Source organism: Lissotriton vulgaris, chromosome 8 (genome assembly GCF_964263255.1).
Source record: "Lissotriton vulgaris chromosome 8, aLisVul1.2, whole genome shotgun sequence".
In the NCBI taxonomy this organism is placed as follows: Eukaryota; Metazoa; Chordata; class Amphibia; order Caudata; family Salamandridae; genus Lissotriton; species Lissotriton vulgaris.
In genome coordinates, this window is record NC_141696.1 from 707840565 (window position 1) to 707859186 (window position 18622).

Genomic DNA, 18622 nt, shown 5'->3' on the forward strand with positions numbered 1-18622 from the left:
CCCAGGATAATGTGCTGCATGGCTAAACACTTACAAGGTTCCAAAGGTGAGAACTATTGGCTATGCCAATGCTTGATTTTTCTTATTATATACACAGACAGTGCCTGCAGACAGCAGCGGCTGCCATTAGAGGGCGCCAGGGTGCCACCCACCATGTTTTCTAAGTTATGTGGATGGTAATTGTCAAGAGCAATTACCATCCACACAAGTTGTTTATTCATTAAAACATTTTTTAAAAGGGCTTTAAGCCAATGTCTGGTGCTGTCCCCAGTGTCAGGCTTCCTCTCGTTCTTGCTAAAGCGAAAGTCAGGCAACCAGGCCCTCCTGAGAGGGACACATGCTCGAGTGAGCATGTGGAACACAGCTTTTTCCTCAGCCGACCGCCAACCATCATGCGCAGTGATGGAAGTGCACTACCGGTCCCCTCAGTGCGTGTCACTACCAGCACCCCCCCAAGACTTGTCAGGAAAGGAAAAATACAATGAGTGTTGTTTTATTTGTCCTTTCCTGAGGTTTTTTAGAGGGGTGACGCTCCTTCGCCATAATGGAGGAGCTGCCGCTGTCTTTAGCACAAATAGCCCAGTCTCGGGAGCACTAAGGCTTTACAAAAAAATAATTCATAGCACAACATGGCGTTTAAGGTCCTAGCCTTGGATACAGGAAAGACTTCAGAACCAATATCTTTGAAACAAATCTAAATCCCCCTATTGGCATCCATTTAATGGATCTCAGGAAAATGTGTACATCTACTCAATTAGATTTAAGTCTGCATTTGGAGAAGATTAACACATTTTGGGGAATTCTCAAAAATCGATGGGATGATGAGAGTAATCCTGATACGCTGCTACAGTCACAATTTCCAAGGAATTCTCCCAAGTGTAAACATTTATATATGCGTTAATGTACATGGTTTATATTATTTTGACAGGTGTAAAATGTTTAGCGAAAATATATCTGCACAGGCTTTTTATTAAAATAAGAATACATTCCCTCCCCCCACACCTTGACCAATTTTGGATAGGTTCCCTCCACATTCCTAACCTGGATAGAGATGTAGTCCTGCTCTTGCAAGAAGTAAATCAACGACCTTGCCTATGATGGGAATTGAGCAGTAAAAAAACACGTTTTTGAATATCCACAAACTCAAAAATGTTGTGTGTTCACCAACACTACATTGCCTTCAAACCTTGGAAACTCAACTGCTGGTCTGAAAGATTTACTCCAACATAATATCATAACAGGCTGGTTTAATATCATGCGCAAATGAAGCCCTTTACAAGTGTAAATTCATGTTTTGTGAAGTACAAAGGCGAGTTTAGACTTATAAAGAATGATAGTGGAACTTATGTGCACAAAGGGTTTTGTGAATGGGTATCCAAAAAGTAATTGATGAGCAACAAGGGCAGCTCATTCCAAAATGTGCACTTCATACAAGGCCACACTCACTAACTCATTCATTCACTCTGTTTTAAGTACTGGGAGCACTGCCACTTACCTGCACATACAGATATTCAAATGCTACCGGGTCTCTTCTCAACAGCTCAACTGGGTCCTTCGGTACAAAGCTAATTCGGAAAAGGCATCTCATCTTATGGGCTCCCGGTCTCTGCGTCACCTAAACAGGACAAGCAATGGTAACATATGAGTAGTGGTATATTTACCCACTGTCATAACTGAACCATACCTTGCGGAAGCCAAATTCACCCACTGAAACCATTGCCATGTTATTTTGTATTCCGACTCAATGCCTTGGCGCTCAGATGTAATCATGTTTGCAGTGTATGCCAGTGATGTAACGTGATATGATGCACCCACCCAATGTTCCTTCTAATTTTTTTCCTCTGTGTGCGGCAGTGGAGGGTCTCTGTGCGCTGCAACCATGGCTATGTGCGCCAGGAACCAGACCGCGCGTGCGGTGCCAAATGTCACTCAAAACGTTTACTTAAAATAAAAAGTGAAAAGATGGTGCATGTTCACACATACAGTGCAAAACCAAAGGTGGTGATGGACGGAGCGTTGACAATACAAACACTCACCCCCAGTCAACTGATCTGGGTTTAATCCATCACCGTTCTTTAGCTCACTCCGCCACCCCAGTTCAGTCGACAGACTAATTTGCATATAGCCAGGTTCTGAGCTGGGATGGTGCAGTGAGCTAAAAAACGGTGTTGGATCAAGCCCTGATCTCTTGACTGGGTGAGAGTATTCTGCTTAATTCAGAAACTCTGTCCATCACCACCCCCTGTTGTTTAATTATTTTCACACATACAGTGCCACAATAAGGGTCTTAAGGGCAGTTTGCAAATTGGATAAACACGAGAAAGGGCTCTGATTAACATCAATACTTTAACAAAAGCCCACAATTGCTCTTGCAGCCGCGCATTACTAACAAAACAGTAGAGCCAGTTTAAAAACACAGCGTGTACTTGCAGAATGTACACGCTGTCTTTTTAAACTGGCTCGACTGTTTTGTTAGTAAAGCGCGGTGCGGGGGAGATTATGGCCTTCTGTTAAAGTATTGATGTTAATCAGAGCCCGTGGACAATAATAGTTTTTGCTTCACGATATTTGTGTATCACAATATTTTCCCCCGATATTTCTGCCTCCTGATATTTACAGCTCAATATTTTGTCCAAACACCATAAAACCATTTACAATATTATAACCTCTACCTTCTCTCATAATGTACAGTAAATGTATTTGAGCATGAGTCTGGAGTTTGTTGCCATTAGACCCCAGATTCTACACATCATTTCCACTAATGCCCTCTGTGTTAAGAAATACGCCTTGTAGAGCACATGCCCAGTCACTAGTGAGATGAATGCAGGCAGGGATCCTGTGTCAAACCTGTTTTTACATTCTCACAGCCTCAGACCTTGTCAAGACGATCTTGGCCATTTATTAATCCCAGCCTTAAGGGGTCTGTTTAGAGATTTCCGAAGCAGAAGTTTGTAGTATATGCTCAAAGAAGTAACCAGAGAGGAAGTTAAATGAAGACTTTATTCTGCTCAAGAGAATAACAGCGACATCAGGCAGAAGCAGCGGTCAACTGCCATACAGCCCACATTCTACAACAAAGCACAGAATGATCATGAAACAAGGTTCTACCTACAGGTGCCTGGAAGGCACAATACAGAGGATACTACATTATCCTCTTTTCTACAAAACAAAAGATAATAAAACCCAAAGAAGATAGAAAATAGAAAAGAAAAGAAGAAAAGGAAACAAGGATGAGTAAGCAAAGAAAAGTAGCGAGATAAAGAACAAGAACACGGCAGAGAACAGTAAACAGAGTACAAGAAGGTTACCTGAACCTGGCAGGAATCTTACAGACTCTCAGACTCCTGCGAAGCTCTGGCACAAAGGTTACATCATTACAACTACCATTTCCATTATTGGTATCAGAACTAGAACTTGACAAAAAGTTATTAGAGACAACATCGTCACTACCGACCTTAACAACTTTACAAATGTTCCACCAATTCTTGTTGTTCACCCGCACTGCATTACCGCAAACCTTATCAACCACCAAAGGCTCGGAGAATTTGCTCCTTCCCTTGGTGACATGAACTGGATTTTTGATACAAACAACATCACCAGCACAAATGTTATGAGGAACAGTCCTTTTCCTTTCATCAAAATAAACTTTTTGCTTTGCTTGTGCTGCAGTAACTTTGTCCCTCACAAAACCATCAATGCCATCCATTACATTCATCGTCACCCATTTTGACATCCATCCAGGACAAATTTTCGTAGAAGGTTTCCTCCCTCTTAAAAGTTCAAAAGGAAAAACTCCAGTTGATGAATGCGCAGTGGTACGGTAAAACCATAACATGGAACGCACAGCATTCTCAACTACACACTTGCTAGCAATAGCCCACTGCACACAATTATTGAGCACTTGATTCATCCTTTCAACAAGGCCATTAGCCTGGGGGTGATAGAAAGAACTCTTCTTGTGAGTAACACCACCTTGTTTTAGAAAACATTCGAATTCAGAACTAATGAACTGAACACCATTGTCCGTCATGACAAACGAAGGAAAACCTTCTCTCAGGAAAATATCTTTTAAAAGAAGAATTACATTAGAAGAGGAAGGTTCGCTGATGAAACGAATCTCCAGCCATTTGGAGTAATAATCAATGGCAACAATGGCAAAACGTGAAGAAGAGGGTAAGAGATTGAAAGGACCAACTAAATCAACGCCAATCCTCTCCCACGCTCTCTCCGGAAATTGAATAGGTTCCAAAGGGGGTGTCCTTACCTTGTGACTTTTGTCGGAGGACTTGCAAATAACACAATTATCAACCAAAGTATCAACACAAACATCCATTTGCGGCCACCAAAACACATCCCTCAACCTACATTTCGTGAAAGTCTTCCCTAAATGACCTTCATGTGCACCATCAATTAGACGTTTCCTCAAACTCTCAGGAGGAATAAGCCTTCCACACCGCAAAAGAATACCATCCTCAACAGTGAGCTCATCGGCAATCTTAACAAAGGTCTGGAATTGTCCAGATACATTCTTTTCTTTGGGCCATCCGGATTTCAAATAATTAACGACTTGAACAAGTACTTCATCTTTTAACAACTCCCTTTTCCACTCAACTTCATTAACAGCACACATTCCCTAAAGATCCAAAGCAGCAACAAAACAATCCTCTTGATCATCTTCCTTTTCAAAATCAGCATAATTCCCAGTAATGGAAAAGCGTGAAAAATAATCTGCCCTGACATTCTTCGTTCCAGGCAAATAAACGATGTCAAAATTGTACTGAAGTAACTTCGTCGACAACCTAGCAATCCTAGGAGTATGCTCCTTAATCTTCTCCCCAGACAAAATAGAGACCAAAGGACTATGGTCCGTTCGAATCATGAAATGACTACCCCAAAGAAAAGGGTTGAACTTCCTGACCGCCCACCAGCAAGCCAAAAGCTCTTTCTCAATGACAGAGAAATTCACCTCAGCCCCACGCAACACTCTCGAAGCATATGCAATGGTGTTATCACTTTGGCCATTCTTTTGAGTAAGCACAGCCCCAAGACCAAAACCATTAGCATCCACAGTCACAACACATTCCTTATTAGGATCAAAAGGTTTAAGAATACTGTCACTCACTAACTGTAACTTAATCCGTTGAAAAATTTCTTGACAGTTCTTGTCCCAAATAAATGGCACATTCTTCTTTAACATGTTTGTAAGAGGTTGAACTTTAGATGCATAATCCTTGATAAATCTGGAGTAAAATTCACTGAGACCAATGAAAGACTTCAATCCAGATTTATCGACAGGGGGAGAAGCATCTACGATGGCTTTCACCAAACCAGGACGTGTTCCACCCCATCATGCGAGACCACATGTCCAAGGAATTCCATTTTTTCCTTTAGGAAAACACACTTCTCACTTTTAAGTACAATACTTTTATCTTGCATGATTTCTAAAACTTGATTCAAAGAATTGTCATGATCCTCTTTGTTCTCGCCAAAAATCAAAACATCATCCTGGAAAACAATTACTCCAGGAGTATCTTTAAACATTTGACTCATTAGTCTTTGGAAAACTGCTGCCGCCGACGCGAGGCCGAACGGCATTCTGCAGTATTGAAAACTCCCGAAAGGAGAAACAAATGCCGTCAAATGTCTAGAGGATTGACTCAACACCACCTGATGGTAAGCGGAAGCTAAATCCAACTTTGTGAACCACCTTGCACCTCTAGTGAGAGACAACAAATCTGTAATTTTTGGCAAGGGGTGTGAATCAATCCAGATGTTTTTATTGAGACTGCGCCAATCCACACAGACGCGCAAATCACCATTCCTTTTCCTGGCGACAACAAGAGGAGACAACCACAAGGACGACTCAATAGGCTCTATGACCCCTTTCTTGCACAACTCACTCAACTCCATTTCTAAACTATCTCTTACGCTGAAAGGGACACTCCTGACCTTATGTTTAACAGGGATAGCCCCATCTTTCACTCTTATCTCGTGGTTAAAACCTTTAATCATTCTAAGACTCTTCCCAAAAACAGTAGGAAACTTGAAAATTAATTTCTCATTATAGTCATTTGACTCTACGACAGCCAATTTTTCGATATAGTCACAAGATTCTGCGACACTAACCTGTTCTTTTGTACCTGGTCTTAGAATCAACTTAAACAAGCCCTGGTGGAACCACCCCAAAATGTTTAACCCCTTAATTGAAACATATATTTTACCAAATATTTTCCTACCCCTGAACTGAATGATATCTTCAAAAAAACCAAGGAGAGCTATCCTGCATCCTTCATAAGAAACGGGAGCTCTATCAGGTGGTTGGAGCTTCCTTTCAGGCCAAGTTTCATCAAACAATTCTTGGGTGATCATTGTTACTCTAGCGCCTGAATCTACTAACAAAGAAAGTACTTTGTCACCCACACCAAAATCTTCATAAGGGTCAACACACTCTGAAGGGTCCCCAGTGATGACTCCATCATCCCGTACCACCACAACCATCTCCCTAAGGTCGTCTTGGATACTATTGATAGGATCTGAGTCCCTTCCGGTACTTTCATAAAATTCTGTGACATTTCCTACCCCATTTACATTGCTCTGCCCCTGAGACTTATTCGTGAAGGTTGAATTTCCCTGTTTAGAAATTTGACATATTTTCGCAAAATGACCATATTTTCCACAATTTCGACAAGTAGAATTCCTAGCGGGACAGAATTTGTTGCTCTTATTATGTGAAGGATTACCACATCTATAACAAATGTCACTCCTAGAAAAGGCATTTCTCTCAAAACGTTGTGAACTGGGAAAATTGTTTTTCTCAAAACGTTGTTGACCAGAAGCCGCTTTATTATCCTTGTTCTCCTTAGTTCTAACTATGGAAATTGCTTCTTCACATTTCTTCTCAAGTTCCTTCACTTCCTTTTTAGACAACTCTATACTCTTGGCCGTACGGATAGTCTCTTCAAGTGTTGGGTTGCCCAAAGTAAGTAGTTTTTGTTGGATTGACTTGTCAGTACATTTACATACATATTGATCTCTAATTAATTGTTCTCTGAAACCCTCAAATTCGCATTCTGCACTCAATTGCCTTAAACTTGAAACATATGTCTCAACATCCTCCCCTGGTAGCTGTTCTCTTTTGAAGAATTTATGTCTAATTACAACAAGACTAGGCTTTACATCAAATCTCAACTCCAGTCTCATTCTTGTCTCGGTGTATTCATCAACATCTTCTTCGGCGTTGTTTCTTGTTAAAGGAGGTAAGTGTTTATAGATTTCTCTACCCTCAAAACCTAATGAGTGTAATAATAGACATTTCTTCCTCTCTGCGCGATATCTTGACGCGCCTATTGCACTTAAATAAGTCTCGAACGCATCGAACCATTTCTTCCAAATTATGGGTGGATTGCCTGGCGTCTCCAGAAAAGGAGGTGGAGGAGAGACTGACTGCATGCAGCGCAAAATTAAAACATGAAACAAGGTTCTACCTACAGGTGCCTGGAAGGCACAATACAGAGAATACTACAAAGTTTTCACTTGTGTCCTACAGAGCACCCTTGGCATGAAACCCAGTGCAACCCTTACCAAGCTGGGAATAAATAGCCTGTGGTACAGTGGCCCTGGTATGAAATAAGTGGTAGAGCATGCCCTCAAGAAGTATGCCTTCTAGGGTAACTATCTCAGTAAGTTGTTGGTCACTGAGCCATGTAGCAGCCCACTGTAATTTTGCTGATAAGCAATGTAATTCAAAATCCATGTATATGACTTTGCCATTGTAATCTCTAGCCCAAATACAGTCTCAAATTTGTGCTAGGACACAGTGATTGGGACCATGTGAACCCTCAACTAACTTATGAACAGTAGGCCTGTCCATGGAAGCCTGGATCCAATGGATTGTCATCCACAGAGGAATGCCCAAAGATGGTTCTCAACTCTAGTTTAGCCACAAAGGGTTCCATTGCCTGCACAAATAACAATGGGCAGCCCTGCCAAGTATCACACATCAGCTGTGGCTCTAACGCATTTCAGTGTGGTGGTCTGCATCACCGCACTGAAATGCAAAGTCACGCATAAATGGGACAGCAGCTGAGAGCTCCTTGCTGACAATTATGCTGATTAAACTAAAAGAGTGGCAGCGCGCTGTGTCATGCACGCTGCTCCTGGGCTTGGGGGCTGACAGTGACTGAGGTAATAGCTTCTGCTAACTCACTTGGCTGCTACAGTTTATTAAAAGAAGATGGTTTCCCAGTGCTGCATTCATTGCCACGACTGATGTCATGAGGCAGTGCTGTGTCAAATAGGCGCGCTGCCTACTGAACTACTTTGAAAGTCAGCAGTACAGTATTATATTTATATAGCGGTCCCAACCAAGAGTACCTGCCTGAACCCGCGGCATAGGTATATAGTAGTTCAGCTGACTTGCTGTGGCTGCTATTAATAAATACAATTAATGCTTCAATCATTCTGAGTTGCCTGCGCCCTCTGCCTTTGGTGTACTGTGGCTGAGAACTGTGCAGTCACGCTGTCTGCACCGCTCAGTTTTCTGCTGCCTGCCGTTAGTGTACTTTAGTTCAGTGACTTCATAGAGTTTCTAGTTGCTCAAATGGATGTCATTTTATGTTTCCCTTGTCTTTATTGCGTGACTTTGCTCTCGAGAAAGTGACACTCATAATCATTGAAATGTCACTTTTAATTACACTGAATTATGAAAATGTCACACGCAATTTGAAACCTTGGAAGCTATGAATGGGGCAGCCCAGTAACATGCTGCGCTCTAGAAGGTATGATGCCGGATGATTGTTGGCTTTTGTTTAAGTATTGATGTTAATCAGAGCCCCTTCGCGGGCTCCGATTAAGATCAATACTTAAACAAAAGCCAACAATTGCTCTCGCAGCCGTGCATTACTAACACAACAGTAGAGCCAGTTTAAAAACACAGCGCGTACTTGCAGAATGTACACGCTGTGTTTTTAAAGTGGCTCTACTGTTGTGTTAATAAAGCGCGGTGCGGGGAGATTGTGGGTTTTTGTTAAAGTATTGATGCTAATCAGAGCCAGTGAAGGGGCTCTGATTAACATCAACATTTACACAAAAGCCCACAATCATCCCGCGCTTTACCAACAGCCACATAGCACCATGTCCCAAGAAAGCCTTACCTGTACTCCGTCCCGACTCCGGCATGCCGCAATTAGAAAGTGGCTGTTTTTTCGCGCCGCTCGCTGTTTTAAAGCAGCTGCGCGACTCTCTCTTGCAACGTTCTGGCTGTGTGCGCGCTCGACACACGGAGTGCGCGGCAACGTCTGGAGAGGTGCGCGCGCGCGCGCACGTTAGCGGGAACAGTGCACCCACCCCCAAGCAGAATGTGTTGAAAGCACCAGGGACTCCTATATTTCACAGCTGTGCATAGTCCTGAAGCTGAATCCGGTCCACAAAGGATGACCCCAACCACCTACACCACAAGGGCAGCAGGGGCCTTCCTGACACCCAAGGACTGCATGCAATATAAACAAAAACAACAACAAAATATTGCCAACCATCATGCCACACCTTTGAAAAGGGCAAGAAGACCTGGCTCCAACATATCATGACATGACATAACATAATTGGGTTGTTGGTTGACTGGAGTGTGAGCCCTGGTCAATCAATAGCTACAATCCCTGGCAGGGTGAACCACAAAAATTCACTAAATTAGCCTGTGCTTAGCCCTGGGTAGCTTTGCACAAAAAAACAGTTATGCTGCACATAGAAGCGATGTGTAAAGTATTTCTGCTGCACATAAACAGAAATAAAGTGGAAAAAACACAACACAAGAAAAATCCCTCACCAACTTAGAAAAAAAGAGTAAGATTTAATACATTATTTGACACCAAAATAACAAATTCAATCAGCAGAACAGGAGTTATACATTAATGTGAAAATAGTGCCAAAAAGCACAAAGCACCACTCGTTGCTATCTGGTCATGAGGTGAGAGTCACACGTTCAGGCCAACTGCGATGGAGCATGGACAGGGAATAGGGACCAGGTTAGTCCTGCTGAAAGAGTTACCTTCACAGGCCAGCACAGAGTTGAGTTAGCAGTGGAAGGGGCCCCAAGGTACAGGGAGAGCTTCAATGAGGAGCTTCAAATTCGCACAAAGAGCAGGCTGGGCATCACAGGTGGTTACCCTGTAGGACAAAGATCATGTTGGGAATTGTTGATGGTAAGGGCTGGAGCTCAAAGTTGGCAGACACTTGAGTGGTTGATGCTTTAACACAGCGGTTGACACAGGCGGCAAGGTTTTGGCACCAACTGACCTGTTTGAGTTTGCAAAGAGCCCAAAAACTTCAGGAGAGCTCAACTGAGGCCACACCAAAGATCCAGGATCTGGGGGGTATCACTAGGAGGCCAGGACCTTACTCCAGCTGGGTCCAGGTGCTGGTTCAAGATGGTTGGAGCCTGCTTTGTCCCTGTAGCACTGAACAGGAGGCCTGCAGACTAGACATTGGAGTCACTCTGGTAGTCCTTGGTTCAGGTGAAGAAGAAGGGCTGGCATCTGAGTGTTCAAGGCAGGATCAAGACAGCAAGGCACTCCTTCTAGGTGCATCAAAACAATCTTGTGAAGTACACAGCAGGCCACTGCAGCAGGAGGTCCTCTGGGAGTCTTTCCACAGGCCCAAAATTTGAACTGAAGGGTGGGTCTAAGAGCCCCATCTTTATACCTGGTTCCTTCTTTGAAGTTGGGAGAAGATTCTAAAGGTTTCTCTTTGAAGAGCTTGGAATTTCCAACCTTCACTGCCCTGGCCCCAAGCTGGCTGCAGAGATGATGTGAAGGTGACAAGCTCTTTGTGTGAATGCAGAACACAACCTATTCAGTTGTAAGTGGGGCTTTGCCCAGCTCCGCCCCCCATCCTGCCAGTAGATGGCCCATTCAAGCACAGCCAATCCCTCTATTGTGTGGCTAGCTGGGAGGAATTCACAAAGTCTAATGTTCAATTACACCCAGTCATGTGACCCAGTGGAGGCTGCAGGCACTAAATGGTTTGGGGAAAACGCCAGCTTTCTAAGTGCCACTTTCAAAATTGCAATTTAGGAACTGACGTTGCCCTTCAAGAGGATTTTTTATTACAGTCTCATAGATAGCAAACATGAAATGCTTATCTGTCCCTAATCAAAAGTAAGCAATAATTAAATGTAATAAGGCAACCTAATGTTATTCTATGAGACAAGCAGGTATCATAATTCTGAAAAACAAATGAAAGTGTTTTTTACTTCTAGGACATGTACAACATAAAAATACATGTCCAACCTTTTAAATACAATGCACCCTGCCCTATGGGCTACCTAGGGACTACCTTAGGGGTGACATATATGCAGTAAAAGGAAGTTAAGGCTTGGCAATGAGGTTATTCTGCCAAGTCAAATTGGCAGCTTAAAACCGCATTCAGGCATAGGCGTGACTTGGTACCTGGCAAGGATGGCTACTCTCGAGTGAGGCTCCACAGCGCCAGGGAGAGGTTTTCATGGCAACGCAGTTTGTACTGCTGATGAGCCTGCAAATTCCTCACAATAGGATGTTGAGCACAGATAGAACACTTTGTGCGGTTTTATTCCACTCTGCAACTTCGTTTTGAATATTTTTATCCTTTGCTTCGTCAGCTGGGAGCTCATGTATTCATTTGAGTTTGCTCTTCACTTATGACCATACAGCCTTGCGTACTACTCTTGTGCTGGAATTTTAACATTTTATGTGTCAGTGGCTGATTAACCTTTGCCTCCATTTTATCTCCTAATTGTCCCTCAGAATACAGAACAAGGCCAACCCTGAGGATTTTATATAGAATGATAAGTTCTGCATGCTCATATTCTGTGGCCTCATAAGTACATTTACACATGTCTCTATGTATTTAGCTAATGTTTTCTTCCTATTTCTTTCCCAGCTGTGGATTAGTTCTTGGGTCATTTGCGGGCAGAGTCAAAAGATCTCTTCTCTCCTCCAAGTTTCTTCTTTGTCAGTCTACAAAGGAAATCACTAAAATTTACCCCACGCCAAATCTGCCAATAGAAAAGTGGGGTGTGTCTTCATTGCAGAAAGGACCCTGCACACCTCTTGTCATGAAACAAACATGCGCTTCTTCCTCTCATCTAAGCGCCAACAAGCCTCAAGGTAAGAGACTTAAAAAAGACCCTCCATCTTCACCTAAAATCACATCTCCATCCACTATTTCTATGGAGCTTCTCTTGGAGGAAATTCGGCTTTGTGCCCTTACATAAAGGAAACTAATAGCAGGTTGCAAACTCTTTATGATAAATGGTCAAGAATGCATGAACACCTCACTACAGTAGAACACCTTGTTTCCACTTTTGCAACAACCTCACTTAAAGTTGAAAACTTGCAAGTGCAAGTCTCCACTCTTCAAAAGCGAGTAGAAAGCCTTGAAAATCAAAATCGGAGATACAATCTCCCATTTACAGACTTCCTGAGGGAACGGAAGGCAGTGACCTGCTGATCTTTATCAGTTTCTTCCTGACCAGAGTATTAGATTTAAAAGATCTACCTACACTCGGCATCCAGAGAGTGCATTGATTGGATGCCCAACCAAGCTTCGCATTGTCATCAACGAAGCCTAGCAGCATTATTCTGTATTTCCAAGAATACACCAACTTACTTAAAGTTCTCTCTGCTGTCAAAACCAAGAGGAAAATAACTTGTCTGTAGACCATTACGGAAAATACCATTAAGGAAAATGAAATCCATAGAATACTGACTTATATTACACATAGTGCTACTTTTCTGTCTTTCTCAAATGAGCCTTAAAACCAATTTGCCAACTGCTGGCCGGGCATCCTGCAGTGCATTTTAATTAGATTGTCACACTAGCTTCCTGTCCAAGAAGCTGGAAGCAGGTGTGAATGATCTGCACAATTGTGAATGTATAGGCCAATAGCCTTACCAAGCTCATTCATGCCTAAGCTGCCAGCAATCAGTCATCAGCAAACGTAGCTAATCAAAAATGTAGACAAAGTAGTGATAGCTGGTGTCTGCATACAGGTTTAGGAACCTCCTGAAATAACAAGATTGTCGCCTGTCAAAACTGGCCCACACAAATAAATATTCTTCCTTTTTTGAAAACAGTCAGATGTGAATGGGAATCAAACGTGTAAATAACTTTGAAGGAAAGAGATTCCATTTATATCGACATTAAAATGTGTACACTGAAAGGTATACTGTATTATTCACGTTTAGATTACTGTAGTTGATGTAGGACTGCATCTTTCATTTAATGGGTGTTTTCCTTTATTTTTTGAAGAAGCTGACTCCAACTGTATAACCTGTTCTAATGTGAAATGATTTCCTTACTAGGTAACTGTAGAATGTTTCAATTAATTTTAACAAGATCACCTGCAGCATACAGGCTGCCCAATGTATCCAATTATGTTGCAGATAACTGTAAATTTGAAGGATGCTTAAAGTAGTTTCATTGTGTGGGAGGTTGGGAAGATCATGAGCTTAGTTTATCTAAATGTACATGTGTGATTTTTGCTACGGCACCTTAGACCAGATTCAGATACTTTGTCAGATTCTTTGCCTTACTCTTTGTGAGATGATTTCACATTAATTTGCCTCTTGCTTATTTGGTTCGATCAATTTGAACTGCATAACTGCAAATGCATTAATGCATTGATTATGGATTTACAACCAATTGAGGATTTGAACTTGCTCTCTTGTTAATACCTTAATAAATCTTTATAGTTTGTAACTTGACTATTCTCTGTGTTCCTTGTGGAGCCTAATGTGCTTGACATTATTTAAATGTATTTGATTTGGATACCAGACTCTGTTGTGAATCTCTATTCATCTGAAGAGCGCTTTAATGGGCTCCTAATTTTCACAGGGTAAAGCGCTTGATCAACATTCAGGCAATTTCCTCCACAGCAGGGATGGCTAGAAGAGGTGGGATTTCTTCGATAGGGTGAGGATCTGCCAAGAATGGCATGAGCAAATATGTTGTTGGTTTATGGAGTCCAGGGAGTGAATCCTGGATCACCAAACATAAGTGAATATTTGTGGCTTAAATAAATGTAGGAATAGTCCCATTGCAGCTAAATTGTTTACACGAGGCACAAAATAAACATGGATAAATGCAGATAATATGAGCAAAAAAGAAATACTTATAAATACTGATGGAAATGTCAAAAAAATAAATACCATGAAACCGGGAGTCCTAGTTATGTTATGTCATGTCATGTTATGTGTCTTTGCATAGAACGTAACTCACCTGGAAGGATACCCTGCTTGTGGAATTCAAGAACTGAGGAATTCTGTAGATTCAGACGTTTCTAACATCTTCAAGTACCCACTTCAGGTTAGCTTAATTTGTCTATCATTGTAATCATTAAAGCATTTTAATTTTAACTATATTGGTTTGGGAGCAGCTTTGTTCTGTAATGTCATGTTATATTACGTTATGTTATGTGATGTTATGGTATGGAGTGTTATGTTATATTATGTTACATTACTGGGGAGGGTATCCTGGCACTGATGCCGGAGTTACATTGGCCGAACCAGGGCCGGGGCTAGGTGAAAGCCAGGTCTTTAGTTTCTTGTGGAATTCAAGAACTGAGGAGGTGTCTCTGATTGCAAGAACAGGCCATTCCAGGTTTTAAGAACAAGGTAGAAGAAGACACGACCACTGGATCTGGTTCTGTGTATGCGGGTATGTGTGCAAGAGGGAGGTGCCTGATAGGTTTGTAGAAGTTTATGCAGTTGTACATGGGCCCAGGGGTGTGTAAGGCTTTGTATTGTATTTCAGAACTATTTTTTTGGGGATGTTCACAAACCCTTTCCTCTGAGGAAGACTTTGCTACAAATACCAAGCTACAAATAGGAAAGCTTTAAGGCACAGTTTACGATGAGACGCTAGATTGATTTACTGGTTTTCAGCTCAGTCACAGCTCACAAGACTGCAGCCTCTTTCTTGCAAAGTCTAAGTAATCCAGTTTCCTACAAATGAGATATCTCAAATCTCTTTCAGTTTTTGGAAGATCTCCATGCAATAACTACTGTGCCTACAAGGTATCAAGCACTATATATATATATATATATATATATATATATATATATATATATATATATATATATATATATATATATATATATATATATATATATATATATATATACATATATATATATATATATATATATATACACATATATACATATATATATATATATATATATATATATATACATACATATATATATATATATATATATATATGTATATATATATATATATTCAATGAAAAAACCATAGGTTATAGGCCATATATAGTTAGGAATTAGCATTTACAAAACCTTATTTTACTCGCATAAAACCATTGAAATTCCATATATAGTTAGCTAACTATAAGCGCTAACTATATATCGCGCACCCGCAATCCACTGCTGATGATGTCACATATTACATCATTCATGACATGGTCAGTGACATCACTGATGACATCACTGATCAAAACAACCAGTGATTGTATGTGTCTGTAAAGTTTAAATATGTTTCACATATTGAAGAATGAGTGGATGTATAAGTGTCTGGATGAAGAATTTAGTAGGTGCATGACTGACTGTATGAGTGAGTGATTAAATGTGTCTCACTGAGTACATGGGTTAGTGACTAAACTGTCTTAATTCGTGCATCAGTATGTTTGTTGTTGTGTAAGCTGCTGCATGTGTTGATCAGTAGCTATAAGAGTGGCCATATGGGTTATTGATTGGTTGCCCAAATATTTGAATGGGAGGCTGAGTGTGTGTGTGGGTGGCTGGGAGGTGCGTGACTCTGTGCATAGATGTGTAAGCAGTTGATTCACTAGGAGTATGAGTTCAAGAGTGCATGTGGAAACAGCTATATGGGCGGTTGACTGTGCATGGGTGTGTTGGTGAGTGAATGGATTTCTCATTGCTACATGTGCAAGTAAGTACGTATGTAAAACACAATACATGTGAGAGTTGAGATATATAAATAACTGAACATAAGACCCAGTGAATGTGTGAGTGGCTGTATCGATCACTGTGAGCTTGTATCAGGGATTATATAAGAGAGTAAATATGTGTTATTATATGTTTGAATAAGTAAGATGTGTATAACTGTATAGTTGAGGAAATGGAGGTGTGATTGATTCTTTGCATGACTGACTAGGTGTGTGAGTAACTCCATGGATGAGTGACAGTCTGTGAGTGTCTGTTTATACTGAGTGTATGTAAGGTTATATTAGAGTCTGAAGAGGTTCATTGTATTATCACATGAGTGATGTGATCAGTGATGACAAATGAGATGTCATCAGTGATGTCATTTGAGTTGTCATCAGTGATGTCATCAGTGATGTCACTGACCATGTCATGAATGATGTAATATGTGACATCATCAGCAGTGGATTGCGGGTGCGCGATATATAGTTAGCGCTTATAGTTAGCTAACTATATATGGAATTTCAATGGTTTTATGCGAGTAAAATAAGGTTTTGTAAATGCTAATTCCTAACTATATATGGCCTATAACCTATGGTTTTTTCATTGAATTTTCAAGGTTTTGTAAATGCAAATTCCTAACTATATATCCACTATAACCTATGGTTTTTTCTGTGAATTTCATTGGTTTTTTAATAGCAAATATGAAAAGCTTTAAAATGTCAAGTACGTGATAGATAAAAACATTTTCGTATTTATGCACGCTGATGTGCTTTGAACGCTGCCCCCCCCCCCCTCCCCTCTTTTGCCTTAGTAGTACTCTCTCTTTGCAGATACAGAAGGGTAGTTAACGCAGGCCTTTACCCCCGTTGTAATCCGTCGTACCTCCTTGTCTCTCCATTTGATTGATTGTTGTCCAAGCATTTACTGTTTTAGAATTGGTTCTCTTTGGATCATTCTCTATTTACAAACAAGCACAAAGTCGCAATACTCTGTTTAGTCTTTGCAGATAGTGAAAAATCGTGTAAAAAAATAAAAGTAATCGAGCAAAATCAGTAGGCCACTAATTGGATCTCTTTTTGACCTCGCTAAAATAGAAATATTAGGAACAACCCTTCTTGAGAAATACGAAAATAGTGAGATGAACTGAGCTCCACACCATGAGGGCTGCAAGACAGCTCGGCTCCATCACCCATCCCGCACAAAATAATGACAAACCCTATGCAAATATTAAAAATATAGACAACACACCAGCAAAGAAACAGGGTAAAACATTTTATTAAAAAACTATTTACATAACGTTGGTTTATAAGATGATGTCAGTAGTGGACCGATGTGTGAATAGATCGAAAACAGCACAAGGCTCCAAGATCCGGATAGCAAGCTCCTGGATGTTGGGTGCCATAGTTTAGAGTTCTGAATTTCAGCCTTTTTCAATGCCTGTGCTTTGTTGAATCAAAATGGCGGCTTGACACAAAGCTGACTCAAGCGTTGTTACTGATGCTATGCAGACCAAAACTGGTTTTCAGTTTGTACATTTTTCTAGATTTTTCAATCCAAGTTTGGTTGACTTTGTAGAACGATGGCTTCAGATTTTCAACATACGGTGTGGTGGCGCTGACTGGGAGGGGGCGCTTCGCTCCTGCCCCCTCCCCAAGTAAGATTTTCATACGTGAAAGTACGTTAATGGTTTTGGTCCCTGAGATGCTTCGATGTCACTACCATTCTCAAATAGCATAAGTTCTAGATGTTGGGTGCCATAGTTAAGAGTTCTGAGCAGCGCTTGTAACACTGTCTGAAGCTTATTTCCACCTACTGCAGCTTCACTATTCTCAAAGTAAGTGAGTGTCGTTTGTGGACCTGACTGCATTAGAAAACAATGTGATATGTTACCTTCCTAAACAGCTTGACGGAGGCCCCTGAGGGGCGCTGTGATGGCCATGGACTCGGAGAAGACGCTTGGCTCCGACACCCTCCCCAAGTCTTATAGCACTGGTGTAGCCTGAGATCGCCCCCGACATAGGCGGCCGGCTCCCGGGGTCCGGCGGTACTTTTTGCCTTTTGATGACTCTTCAATTCTGGACCTTGTCCCACAATCCGTTTGACCTGAAGACAAGCTGTAGTGAGGCGCCCCTTTATCGTTTTAGTTGCCATTCCGCCCGCTTTTGCTACACTGTGCCTCTTCCGCCATTCAGCTGTTTTCGGCCCGCTCTTGCGACTACAGCGTCTCGCTCACCATGTAGTTGAGATGCGCCCGCTCTTGCGGTGCAGCGATAGGCGGCTGCCACAGGACTCTCAAAATGGCGGCCGGCTCTTCGGTTTTGGGCCTGGTCCACTAAAATGGCCCTGGGACACCTTGGAACTCGGACGCTTGTCTGCTAGGGCTTGGGTCCCATTCTCGAAAAGCGTCCCCTCAGCCGTGAAGATTCTACAAAAGTCTTGGGGGCCTCCGACTCCCGCAGGCTTCTGGTGGGGAGCGGCTGCCATGATTGCTCGTGGAATGGCCACGACGGAGCTACGAGATGGTAGTGGTCTCATGCTGACGCCAGCTTTAGTCTGAAACATCCAGAAACACTGTAGACTACCAATTCGATCAGTTCCGGTAGCGCCCCAACATGACCCGGAAGAGAAGAACTTGCCCTCCCCTCTTTGACTGATGGTTCTTGTTGCCTGTCCCCTCT

The 18622-nt window shown here is 41.8% G+C and overlaps 1 protein-coding gene across 1 annotated transcript in view; it reads right to left on the reverse strand.

The window, feature by feature from the left end:
* The window catches only part of FRMPD4 (FERM and PDZ domain containing 4), a 1562866-nt gene that overhangs the window by 106560 nt on the left and 1437684 nt on the right, over positions 1–18622 (reverse strand). Inside the window, exon 9 of the mRNA XM_086934577.1 lies at positions 1496–1615. Within this exon, the coding sequence (XP_086790703.1) occupies positions 1496–1615 (120 nt within the window). The remainder of the gene's footprint in view (positions 1–1495; positions 1616–18622) is intronic.